Below are 13,659 nucleotides of genomic sequence, written 5' to 3'. Positions count from 1 at the left end.
TCTCTGCTCTGAGCTCCCCGAAAACGAATAACTTGCATGCAAAAGCCTTGTTAAAATTCCATGGATACAGGGCAGAGAATATTTTGTTCATTTGAGGATAATACATCATTGAAGAGCAGGTTAAAAAAATGCATCAAACAGCCTGTTAATGCTTTTGGTAACAGCCAGCTGTTGGCTCATGGCCTGAAAGCAAGCTGTCAGTGTTAATGCTGTCAACCTTCAATTTTCCCCATAAATCATTATTTAGTTGTTTGTGTACAAATTTCCCCTTTCCTTAATTAATTAATTAATTTTTGCATCTTATACTGATGCGGTTTTGATACTTCAGAGAGTGGGTGGGCACAAGTCACGCTTAAAAAAGACTTGAAAAATCCCCGATTCCAATAAGGCGAGGTCATTTTGGAAGAAAAGAGACAAATTTATAACAAAACTCTGAACATTAAGAAATTATGTATTTTTTTCGTGGTTTGACTGTGATGAGAAGCTATATCATAGAGTAGAATCCCAAATGAAGGCAGGAGACATTGACTGGACCCCCTAGAGCAGGGGTGGGCAATCTCAGTCCACGAGGGCCGGTGTCCCTGCAGGTTTTAGATCTCACCTTGGGTCAACACACCTGAATCACAAGATTAGTTCGTTACCAGGCCTCTGGAGAACTTCAGGACATGTTGAGGAGCTAATTTAGCCATTTAAATCAGCTGTGTTGGTTCAAGGACACATCTAAAACCTGCAGGGACACCGTCCCTCATGGACTGAGATTGCCCACCCCTGCCCTAGAGTCAAGACATGGGAGATGGTGGTTGAGCATAAGAAGCAGAAAGCTGAAGACTTTGGATGAGATCCTTTGGAAACATTGGATGGGGTGGACATGAGAAGGGGGGAGGCTAACTCAGCAGACGGTCTAAAAGGGACAGTCACCGATTACAATCAATATAAAGAATTCGCTTACAGAGACACGCAATTGGACTTAATTGGTGATACTGAAATTTTGAATTTGACAGAGGATATGTGGAGAGAATATGAGAGAACAGAGCTTCCCATGACAGACTTATGCACTTCTGTTCTTAACCAATTTATCCCACTGGATGAACAGAAATTTCATGCAAGTCTGAGGGACAAAACTTCTTTGCAGCTCAGTCTGATAACCTTCACCTTCAAAACTTCAAAATTCAGTCAATGGACAGCAAAGGCAAAAACTTTGCTTTCAAGTGAAGTTTTATACCATCATCTGATTCGTTGCAATTCTGTCTTTAGCTCATGCACAGTAATTTTAGAGAGGTCTAAAGCTTTTACCTGTGGGCCCGATCTTTGAACCCACACTGTAAAGGTTTTTAAACTAATTTAAACCACCTTCAAATAGTTGGAGCCGTATTTGAATTATATTTAATTATATTTCATGATATGCTCTGAATTCTGTAAGAACAATTCAAATTCCTTGTGTAATGGTATGTCATTCATGTTAATTACTGGACCTTCAATGCAACAAGAAAGAACCCAACAACTTGAGCTCAAAGTGCGCTCTTTATTACCTTTCTCTTACTCAGCCATAAAGTTATCTAAGTGAATTTGCTTTGTCTTGAATACAACAATCCATGTTAATTCTCAGTCAGCATTTCATGCAAACAGTTTCTATTATTGATATTGATCTTGAAAAGAAACATTGGTTTGCCTGAAAGTAAATAAGCTTTCACCACATTAACTGAATCAATGTGACAGTCGAATAAGTGACACTCTAATTGGCTTTATAATGCCGAGAAGATGTATCCACGCACAGTGCACAATCAAATATGTGCTGCGTCATCGGAGGACTGCGGGAACGACCCACAAACACTGGTGGTTCCCCTGCAGAGTGAGAGAACAGCAATGGGACTGGAAACAGAGCGAAAGGTGGGGGGTGCAAGAGAGAGGTGAGTGCTGCTGCAGATCAGCGTTTAGCCTTGCTGAGGAGTTAAACGCTTCACAGCATCACATCGTCATCATCCAGGCATTAATCCTGTTGTGATAGCCATGGTAAGTTCATACACTTCTATGCTCGGATAGTATGGCTCTGCTCGGCAGTTCTGTGCGCTACGTTACCGTGCAGCTGCAGGGATGATCATTGGACTAACCTTGAGAGAAATGATGCAGCAGGGCTGTTTATAGTGTGCAATGTGCATGTAAAATAGCTGCTTTAGTTACTCTGCTTCACTGAGGCCTGAATTCATATTCAGAATTTATGCGGTGCACCAGAGCTGTTTCATAGGAAGTGATTATTCACAGGTGACGCTGACATTGCAGACCTCTAGCAGTGCATGCAGTGGCAGCATTTGCCTTGACCCCTTTAAGATGACTATTATAATGATTTTATTCCATACACAATGAAGTGAAACTCTGACCTCTGCATATGCAGAGTGGTTTGCATTGCGCCATCCCCTCGACCAATCATGGATATAATGATGCAGCAGAAACACTGGTGTCACATGCTGGCTCTGTCCATAAATTACACACTCTCCTGTGCAACAATAGCATTCAGGGAGAACTGTGTTTATTTATTTATTTTTTTTAGCAAAGTAACCCTTTTGTGGTACCTGCCAGAGAACAGGTAATAACAGTCCTTATGTCTAATGTGTATGATAACAACAACAAATACCACATTTATGTTTTTCTTCAGTAGCTGCCATGATTTTTGCGTTGTTCCTGTGTGTAGTCTTTTGTTTACTAGCTGGCTGCCTCTGATCCAGGACGTTTCACTGAAAAAAAATCTTTAAAAATACTTCCAGTTCTTAATTGAGACACATGGCAGTGCAGATAAAAAAATAGCAAACAAGCTATAAGTTTAAACTATGCTGTGAGAACTATGCTTCTCTTTTATGCTGTGACTGTGAGCTAAAAAAATGATTAATATAATTGATTGTCTGTTTTCAGCCATTTGGTTACCAGCTTTAGTGCAGAGCATTTAAACAGGCAATATATGCATTTTCTGGTTGAGTTTTATCATTGCCGGAAAGTGCTAGGAAATGTTGATTTTATCCTACTTGTTTAGGATGTCAAGCTCAACTACTACAAGGCGCCGCCAGCGAGTTGTACTAAGTTGTTTCTGATTGCGCTGGTTGTCATGTATGAGCTGTCCTTTCTTGCAGTTCTCAAAGGAGCTCCAGCCTCTGATCTTTGTGGCATTCATCCTGACTTCTGCTCTCTCGGTATTGTCCTCGCCTGCTGCCACAGAGAAAGGAAGGAGGAAAGTGGTGCATGTTCTTGGTAAGACCAGTTAACACTTTCATTTGCATGAACAATTACACTTCTCCAAGGTGAGGAGATCTTTATTTGCATTTATCTGCTCAATAACATGAATGATATGTAGAGTTTCTTCAGGATTATTATTATTTTTTACTAAGGGAGTAATAAAAAGTTGGTGGAAAGGTTACTGGAAAAATCTGAACAGCATTCTCAGCTGGGTTATCTTAGAGTCCAAGCAAAATAGACTTCTTTAACTTTTTATGGGCTTTGGGATCCGGAGCTCTCCACTAACTCTCCAAACTCAGTGTACTGTATTCACATTAATATATAATATGTTCCACATCCCACAGTATTTTGTGCAGAATTTCTTGGCAATTGCGATTTTATTCATTCATTTCCGTGACATTGGGCTGTGCAGATAAACCCGCCTTGGCCATTTTGTAACAATGATAATCTTCACAAGCAATGCTTTCACTTTTGTTCATTATCAGAACCGTGAGCACCCAGTTAAACACTGCCCACCTGAGGACCGAGATAAACGTTTGTCTTGTCAGAAAAATAGAGAATGTCAGAGATTAGACTATTGACTGCAGTACTTCTGGTTGTCTATATTACCTTCAGAGTAAAAGCTAAAAAGATATATTTTCTCTTGAAATAAAACAGGTTAAAATAATTGACTTCTTGCTGTTGTTCAACATAACGTTTATAATTTCATTTATTCATGTAGTTTATGTGTTACAGACATGCTGGTACTTCGTGAATGTATCAGCTTCTAGATACAAAGAGGTACAGGTATGTGAAGCACACTCACTCTCAGTTCATGACAGCAGTCATGGGGTGAAAGTGAGGGTACACCCTGAAAAGGTTGATGTCTGTTGCAGTGCTAACTCAGAGAGGTGGACAATCATTCAGGCTCACACTGATACCTACGGCCAAAATAAAATGACAAATTAAGCTAACAAGCATGTCCTGGGATTGTGGGAGGAAGCCAGAGTATCTGAGGAGAACCCCCTAAGAGAGATCCACACAGAAAGACCACTGGTGACCTTTCTTGCTGTGAGGTGAGGGTGCTAACCACTGTGTTGCCCTAAAACACTTTGATACTCTCGTTTTCACCAAGTGTGGCACTGTGGATTATGGCCAGACATCTCCACTTTGGTCTTGTCTGTTCAAAGGACATTGTTCTTGCAGTCAGTTCACATGCAGCCCTGCAAGCCTAAGCCATGATGCAACGCTCTTTTTAGAGCAAAGTGGCTTTCCCCTTGCAAACCTTCCAAATAGGCTATAACTGTTCAGTTCGCCTGTTCATTTAGTAATTGCCCTTTCACAAACTTTACATTTGACACGCAAACTGAAGCCTGTAGAGTTTGAGATGTATCTTTTGTTTTGCACATTCTGACTTTGGGGTGAATTTGCTGGGATGTCCATTCCTGGGATGATTGACAACTGGCTTGATTGTTTTCTACTTCTGAATAATCTTTGTCACTGCAGAATGATGGACTTCAAATTGCTTGGCAATGGCCTTATTATTCTTCCCCGACTGATAGATGATAACAATTGCTTCTCTCTTTCGTTCTTGGCATTTTGTTAACACACACCTGAATGTTCCAGACCAGCAAGCTGCCAAGATTTGATTTTATAGAGATGCTCAAACACTTTGATGACCATTTAATCAAGTGCATTTTATTAGCAGCACCTGGTTGTGACTTTCCCGCTCAGTTCCCATGGAAGCAGTAACGGTGATTAGTTTTTCACACATTGCTTTTGCATTTAAACAAACAAATAAATGATTAATGACTATTTCTAAATGCAATATGCCACATTTTGTTGTTCGTCTGAGGTCCTTGTTAAGGACAAAATGTTTCTTTTTTTCTGTCCTGACATGCAAAATCCTAAAACTGAAATATGACGTACTTTGTGTTTCATCAATTCCTATTCCTTTTAGGTTGTTTCTAGACTGGACATTTTAAAACATGATGGAAAACTTAAGTCAGTCGGGTACTGGCTCACTTGAGTCACACACTTGCTTTCTACTCTTTTTCTACACTGTGTTTAGACTAGAAGATGAATGAAATAGTTAATGTTGAAATCCTCTGTAGGTCTAAAATCTGATCATCTCCAGAGGAGTGGTTTATTTGAAGAATTTCAGTCAGGCTTTTTCAGTTCATCACAGCACAGAAACAGCATTAGTGAAGTTTACAAATGATCTTCTTATGGCATCTGACAGTGGACTCATCTCTGTGCGTTTCCTGTTAGACCTCAGTGCAGGTATCACTCACCACATCACTGACCATAATGTTTTACAGGTTACGTGTTAAAGGTGTAATTATGTACTTCCACAGGATTTGGTACTGGAACCAATTCTATTTTCATTAAACAGCATCATTCAAAGGGATAACATACATTTTCATTGTTATGCAGATGATGCTCAGCTTTATCGATCAATGAAGCCATACTACATAAAGCAAATCATTAAACTACAAAAATGTCCTAAATATTTAAAGATCTGGGTGACCTGTTTCCTGCCTCTGAATTCAGATAAAACTTAGGTTATGAACTCATCCCCCAAAAAACTTAGAAACATGGTGTCTAACTAGATGCTTACTCTGGATGGCTTTACCTTGGTCTGCTGTAGCACTGTCAGTAACCATGGAGTTGTTTCTGACCAGGATGTGTAGGACTGCTTTTGCGTTGCACAATGTCTCTAAGATTAAAAACTTTTCTCGGGGTGATTTGATTTGATTTGATTTGATGCTGAAACTAGTTCATGAATTTATTTATTTCTAGGCTGTACTTTTGTAATTTACTATTATCAGGCTGTCCTAAAAAAATTTAGCCAAATTTTTTTTTGGCTAATTAGCCAATTAGCCAAAATATTGCAGTGAGAGTACTGACTCTCTAGAAAGAGATAGCATATTTCATCCATATTAGGCTCTTCATTGGCTCTCTGTTAAATCCTTCTCCTCACATACAGGGTGTTGAATGATCAATAATCATCTTATCTTAAAGACCTCACAGCACCATATCACTCTATCAGAGCACTTTGCTCTCAGATTGCGGGTTTTCTTGTGATTCCTCTGTAATTAGAAGTAGAATGGGAGGCAGAGCCTTCAACTTTCTGTGGAACCAGCTCCCAATTTGGATTCAGGAGACAGACACCCTCACTACTTTTTATAGAGTAGGCCTAATACTTTCCTTTTTGATAAAACAAATAGTTAAGGCTGCATCAGGTGACCCTGAACCCTCCCTTAGTTATGGTGCAATAGGCTTAGGCTGCTGGGGGCTTCCCATGATGCACTGTTTTTTCCTCACTCACCTCTTTTCACTCTGTGTATGTTTATAAAACACTTTGCATTTAATCAATTGTCATTATTATTTTCTGGCTCTCTTCCACAGTATTGCCTGTACTGTCTCCTTTCCCTCATCCCCAACAGGTTGAAGCAGATTTCAACAGATGAAAAGCCATGCTTTCATGGCTGCTTCTGCCTATTCTTCCTGTTAAAAGCGTGTTTTTCCTTCCCACTGTTACCAAGTGCTTACTAATAGTGGGTCATCTGACTGCTGTGGTTTTCTCTGTATTATTGTAGGCTCTTTACCTTACAATACAAAGCGCCTTGAGGCAAGTGTTGTGATTTGCCACTATTGAATTTAAGTCCACATTAAATTATGATTTAGAAGCATAAAGTAGCCAAAAAATGTTAATAAAAAAAAAAAGGTGAAGAGAAGATGAAACAGCAGGAGGGTTAAAACATTTGCACATCCCCAGAGTAAACAGTGTGACCCTTTTTAAAAGTGACTGATGAACCCACTATCACTGCTGGAAAATTTTAAAACCTAATGAAAATGTTAACTTTGTGTTATTTGGCTTAACATAAGTATGTCACAACATAATCTCCAACGCTGAGAAATAATGTGCTTAAAGTTTTGACTAAACATCACTTGATGCTTTTATTTGTGATGGTGATAAACAACTTTGCAGAGACCAGTAAGTAGTGACAGGACTAATTGCCGGCTGGCAGGGATAATTGTAGGTGCCTTTATCTGGTCACAACATAGCAGAAAACCTTTTGCAGCTGCTCATTAAACATTTTAAATGTTTACCCCACACATGTTGCGAGTCTTTGGTTGCCTAGGTGCGCGTGCACACAGAGCGTCTGAACAAATGTCTGCCAAAAATGCTAAACGGGTCTTGTTATTGTCCATTTGGACGAAGAGGACTGTGGTTACCATTAGTCTTGGGTCATTTTGGTGAATCGCTCTCTGCAGAAGTGGAGGTTAAAATTGTAGAGTGAGTAATGGCGTGATAGAGGCAGACAGGAAGATGAGTGTGCTGCTTGCTGGACTCTTCGATAGGAAAAAAACGTTCTCCTCAGTTGATATGCTCAATTACCGTAGCAGTAATGTGATGGCACAAGTAAACAACACACGCTTTATTAGCTGATGCTGATTCAATTTTTGCAGGCATCTTAGAGAGATAAGCCTCACAAATAGATTCAAAGACTGAATTTCATGATTATGGTTACAAGTATGGGTCGCATATTTCCCAAAATAGACTTCTGTTTAGTAATAAGAAAAACAAATATTAGCCACAAACCTGCATATAAAAGAATATAAACTAAAAATCTTCCATCAGTAGCAGTGAAATAAACTGAGCCAATTTTCCCTGCTTCTTCTTTCCTTTCAGAGGACGACACTGGAGCCGTGATTGTGCAGACTGCCCCTGGTAAAGTGGTGACACATCGGGGTGGCTCCATCACTTTGCCCTGCAGATTCCATCATGAGCCGGAGAACGTCGATCCTGCTCGCATCAGGATTAAATGGACCAAAGTGACGGACACGCTGCAGTTCGAGGACGTCTTTGTAGCACTGGGAAAGTAAATTGTGCATCGTTATTCTCAGTTGATTCATCTTGCACTTTTGTTTTAACTAATTATGATTCCGTGATTTTTTTTTCTTCCAAATTTGCTTTAGTTGCGCTAATTTTATTTTAGATAAGATGCACTGACATAATAAACTCTGTCACACACAGTTTATCTTCCAAGTATTTTCTCAGGTTGGAGCATTTTTCAATCATTTTGCTAACAGCAGCTGTTTTGAGGACAATGAGCGTCTTTCAAATCTCTCCAGGCAGCAGCGTGTGTTTGGATCGTATCGTGGCCGCGTGTTTCTGGAGCAAGCGGGACCAGGCGACGCATCGGTGATCATCCAAAATGTCACGCTGGAGGACTATGGACGCTACGAGTGTGAGGTCACTAACGACATGGAAGACGATACAGGATTTGTCAACCTTGACTTAGAAGGTCAGGCTCCGGGCCATTTGTAGGAGATTTTGTTGAAATGTTCAGTTTATTTGAGTTCACCACATTACACACTGTTATACTGTGAGACTTAAATGCCATCTTATATGTATGTACTCTTTTTAAAGTCATTTTAAAGTATTTTTTAGTTTGCTTTGTTGAATTTGAAGATGAAGATTTTTGTTCTGTTATATAATGATATTATTATTAAAGACTGTTATTTAAATGTATACTTATCTTATTGTATTTATGATTTCAAATTTGTTTTTGTCTTATTAAGTTAACTGTCATACTGCATTTTATTTGATTGATCTATACATTTTACTTATTACTTGTTACTCTTCTTTACAGCATTGCTTCAGCTCATTGTTTATGCAGAGTCATCTGAAGGTGCTGCCCCCCCCAGTCATTCTGTTGTAGATTTGCTAATATCCTTGGGATCATTGGCTCAGTTTTATTGTCCAGTTTTGGCCCAGCTTCAGCTGCCACTTGATATGCAGAAGTGTGCATGATGAGTGCTCGGGTCCTGTGGTTGCAGGTTACAGTGTCCACTCATCACCACTCCACTACCATGTTTTACAGTTGGCGTTTGTTATGTTACGATGTGTTTGGTTTTAAAACACTAGAGACTTTCTCCTGGAGACCCTTCCAAACAACCCATTCAGCATACTAACAGAGGCCTGTAGAGTCTGAGATGTAGCTCCTTTTTTCTTCTTCTTTCTACGAACATTTTAGGGTCTGACCTTGTGGTAAATCTTCTAGGATTTCCAATCCTGGGAAGATCAGCAACTGTCTTGAACGTTTTCCAGTTGTGAATAATCTTTCTCACTGTACAATCATGGACTTTAAATTGCTTAGAAATGTCGTTATTATCCTTTCAAGACTGATGGACAGTAACAATCGCTTCTGTTCCCAGTGTGTTAACACACACCTGAATGCACCAGTACAGCAAACTGCCAACACTATTTTTATAGAGGTCCTCACGCTTTCTCACGATCCGTTAATCAAATGCACCTGGCTGCAACTTTGGCTTTTAATTCCCATGAAAGCATAAAGGGTGCACCTTGTGTTTTCCAGGACAGCACATATCTCTTCACTTTCTCTCTTCATTATTCATTTTTTTTACATGACTCGATATGTCTGTGGTGTTTAATTTAATTTTAATTGCTGCAACAAAGGAATTTGTTAACTTTGGAATAACTAAATACCTAAAATAAATCTTAGAATTTTAATGTCTGTATGAAATTCAGAAAAAACTAAAGACATTTACAGCTTCCTACTTTGATTCTGTCGCCTGTAGGAGTGGTCTTTCCCTACTATCCCCGTGAGGGGCGCTACAAGCTCAACTACTACCAGGCTGAGGATGCTTGCAAAAAGCAGGATGCCATTCTAGCTTCTCATTCTCAACTGCACAAGGTGAATACACATACTTTAATTGAATTAAACATGGACGGTATCTCATACTGAGAAGGTATTGCTAGTTAGGATGCATAGAGATCACACCATCCATAGTACATTAGTCTACAGGTACTTTTTTAGTCATTACAATATGCTTACTTACTGGTGTCATTAACTTTTTAGAGCAGTAGTAAATCTGGAATTAAGAATATGGAGTTCAGGAATTTTACTGCAGGTCAGTCCTCCAACTCTTAGAGGCTTTATGGAGTAAAGTCAAGTGCAATGGAGTTATGTCACAGGAGATAAACTGAATTTGTTCCCTTCTTTATAATTTCTTTAATCCTTTAGTTCGACCCACTGACCTACATTATCTTCTTCTGCAGGCATGGCTGGAGGGACTAGACTGGTGTAATGCTGGATGGCTGGAGGACGGCTCAGTTCAGTACCCGATCTCTCATCCCAGGGACGAGTGCGGACGTAAGGACGCCCCGGCTGGTGTTCGAAACTACGGCTATAGGCACAAAGAAGATGAGCGTTACGATGCTTTCTGCTTCACTTCCAAGCTCAACGGTGAGAGATGGAGATACCTGACATACATGACAATACAACAAATAAGCAGTGCTATCCAGTATCTGTGACATGATATTAAGAAAGAACAAAAGCTTTCAAGTGCTACTTTGTCATGCTGCTACTTTTAAAAATAGGATGTTTCATGAGTGGTAGACCAGGGGGAAATGAGATCTCTGATCTCTCCCTGTGATCTTTGAGGCCTTAGGCCATTGGTTTTAAATCAGGGTATGTTGATTCAGCCCTGCTAGGGCCACAGTGTCCTCTGGGTAGAAAGCCTTGCCTTTCATCTCCCCCTTCTTTGATTTACATCACATTCCCACAGAGTCTGCACATGCTACCTTCACGTTCACAAGCCTAAACAAAAAAGGAAAGGTATGTGTAGTCCCGGGTCAGTCAAAAGTTATTCCACAAAGACACCTTGGCTCAGAGTAGACAGTATATAAAAACCCCACATTGATTATTATAAGAATAAACTGCTATACTCAGATTTGCAACTGGCAAAATATTTCTTGTTGGGGGAATAGGCAAACAGAAAGACTAGAAGTTAAATGTACCTGCCAAGGAATAGTACAACCTTCTAGAGTTTATGCTGGTATGTAGCCCCTAAAGAGTTATAGATACTGAGCTTCACATTTAAGCCTTAGTGAGAAGAAGTTCGGCTTGTTGAACTATTCAGCTGCTGTGGTTTGAGTCTGCATCCGTGTTTATGAAGTTTTAAAAACAGTTAAAAAAGATTTCATTGAATCACAAACTGTTTTAAAATAACCAGTGCCTTTCCTTAGTGAGAAAAAGGTGGTTTGACAGAAACCTTAAACAATTGCTCATGGCTTCCCTTGTGTGTTAATTACTGCGGACAGTCTGTTGTGGGCAGGAGGTTTGAGCAGCGGTTGTGACCGATGCTGTGTCTCGGTCCAGCTGAAATGCATTTACTGAAAGTCCACTGGGGAAATATGAGACAATATTCTGCCTCTCTAATAGCCACCAGTCACATAAACAAGCATAAAATCAATAACTGAGCCAACTGCAAAGCTGCGCTCGCTGAGATGATTTTCATAAACCGTTGGCTTTAGAAACCAGCAGACGTTTATTCGTGGTTAGATTGTTTATTCTGCTTTCTTAGGTGAAGGTACTTGTGATTCAGCTCGGTTCAAACTAGTTAGCTTATCAGGATACCGATTTCTTTAATATACTGCCAGGCGAAAAGTCTCCTCAGAGGTATGATGAAAGCAAAAATTGAAGCATTTTAAGAGTAATTTTAGAGTTCTGCCTGCTGATACAGTATTGCCTTTCGATTTTTTGAGCAGCAGCCCAGACGGTTGTTGGAATGACTTGATATTCTGAACACAATCAGGCAGAGAGGCCAGGAAAACTGTGAATATCTACCCTCAGGGCTTAGCTTGTCTCTGGGGCTTCCTTCTCTCATTCGCTTCTCTTCTGCCCCCCTGAACAATGCACTGACTCTGTTTTCCTTCACCTTTTAACACGTTCTTACAACAAACAACTTTCCTTCGCCTCTCTCTTTTTTTTCCCGCCTTAGGCAAAGTGTATTTCCTCAAGCGCTTCAAGAAGGTGAACTATGCGGAGGCGATTAAGGCGTGCATTCGAGACGGTTCGGTGGCGGCCAAAGTGGGTCAGCTTTATGCAGCGTGGAAGTTTCAACTCCTGGACCGCTGTGAAGCAGGATGGCTTGAGGATGGCAGCATTCGGTACCCCATAGTCAACCCCCGTTCTCGCTGTGGAGGATCCCAGCCAGGAGTCCGAAACCTTGGCTTCCCTGATAAAAAATTCCGCCTCTACGGAGTCTACTGTTTTCGTGAAAACAAGGATGAAGCAGCGGGTGGAACTGGGAAGACAAAAAGCACTATAGAGAGTTTGACAAGGAGGAAGAGCAGCAACAGCATCCCCGTGAACGCCACAAAGGTGATTTAAAGTAGGAAGACTGAGAGCAGGAGGGGGATGCAATTTCGGATTTGACTGTCGCCTAGCAGCCAGATTTCATTCATCACATTTTAAAAAAAGCAAAAAAACACTCAGAGACAAGATGCACTCATTTGCAGAATTGCCAGAGAGAATAACAAGGCTGTGTAAAATTAAGGATGACATCTTTATAAGGGTGATTTTCCTTTCGTTTTGAGTCATTCAGCTATCACGGGTGACTGTTAGCACATCTGTACCTGGAAAACTGCAAGAATTAATAGCGGCTTGATCATCACTCAGATCAGAGAGTCTAACATAAATGATCTTGTTTACATGTGTGAGTGAATCATGCTTTGGACCCCGCTGTGATCCTGATGCCAGGGTGAAAATATTCATTACTGAGAGAGAAATGGGATGAGCTGCATGGCAGGCAGAAAAAAAAATATCCAAGATTCACAGTTTTTTTTGTACCTGCCTATATCTGATTGGTTGCTTGGTGAGCAACCCTCTGCACAATGTCATTAAGACCTCCTAATCTCATCCTCAGAGCTGAAGAACAAGTAGTAAATGCTGAACTAGAATAATTGCACTTTAAACACATAGTCCTTTACTTAAGGCAGCACCTTAACAAAAACCTAAGCAAGCATGTATTGTTTGGCTGCGAGTAGATCACAGGGCTGAATCAACATGAACACAAGCTACAGTAATTGCTGTTGACTGCACAGAGCCACCGATTGCACTGTCATTGCTACATGCAGTGATCTTTATAACTGAGGATGTTTGCAACTGCTGAATGAATGGATATTCAAGAAGAAAATAAAAGTTTTGGTTTGAACTTGTGTCGGTGCACTTCTTTCCCTCAATGATGAAATCTTTCTGAATTTGGGTGAAAACTAAAATGAAAAACTTTCAGACAGAAGCAATGTCTGAAAGCAAGGAACCACTTTTACTCCTGGTACCATGTGTTGTCTTCTTAGCGCTTGTTAAAAAGACCACAGCATCCACTTATGCCTTGCGAGCTACTGCTCCAAACATTTTATTGACACCATTCAAAGAACCTCTCACACCACAGACCAGTCTTCTTTTATGTGCCCCCTGGAGGCATTCATGAGCTTTCTTAAATACAGCGCCCCCTGTTGGTAAACCTTATTACATGAACACCTACATATCACCACAGTAAACACTGTACATGTAGGCTTCTTAGTTGAGTAGTGTGTGATACTCAGCAGGGCAGTAGTATCTTAAAATTTCACAAGTTGTG

The 13,659-nt window shown here is 40.3% G+C and overlaps 1 protein-coding gene across 1 annotated transcript; it reads left to right on the top strand.

Moving 5' to 3' along the window:
• Positions 1-1,864: 1,864 nt before the first annotated feature.
• hapln4 (hyaluronan and proteoglycan link protein 4) lies at positions 1,865-13,233 on the top strand. Its single transcript, XM_006800378.2, has 7 exons — positions 1,865-2,010; positions 3,120-3,237; positions 7,901-8,090; positions 8,344-8,516; positions 9,814-9,929; positions 10,295-10,481; positions 12,019-13,233. Exons 1-7 carry the CDS (start codon positions 2,008-2,010, stop codon positions 12,408-12,410), a joined length of 1,179 nt encoding a protein of 392 aa, XP_006800441.2. The 5' UTR covers positions 1,865-2,007; the 3' UTR covers positions 12,411-13,233.
• The last annotated feature ends 426 nt before the right edge of the window (positions 13,234-13,659 follow it).

Source organism: Neolamprologus brichardi, chromosome 23, assembly GCF_056152115.1.
Source record: "Neolamprologus brichardi isolate AB-2024 chromosome 23, ASM5615211v1, whole genome shotgun sequence".
NCBI lineage: Eukaryota > Metazoa > Chordata > Actinopteri > Cichliformes > Cichlidae > Neolamprologus > Neolamprologus brichardi.
This window is presented reverse-complemented; position numbering and strand designations above follow the sequence as displayed.

Excerpts from the sequence above, each read along its gene's own strand:
- hapln4 (XM_006800378.2), top strand. Across the intron at positions 3,238-7,900 it reads GAAAGTGGTGCATGTTCTTG|AGGACGACACTGGAGCCGTG; the intron begins GTAAGACCAGTT and ends CTTTCCTTTCAG. Across the intron at positions 8,091-8,343 it reads GTCTTTGTAGCACTGGGAAA|GCAGCAGCGTGTGTTTGGAT; the intron begins GTAAATTGTGCA and ends AAATCTCTCCAG.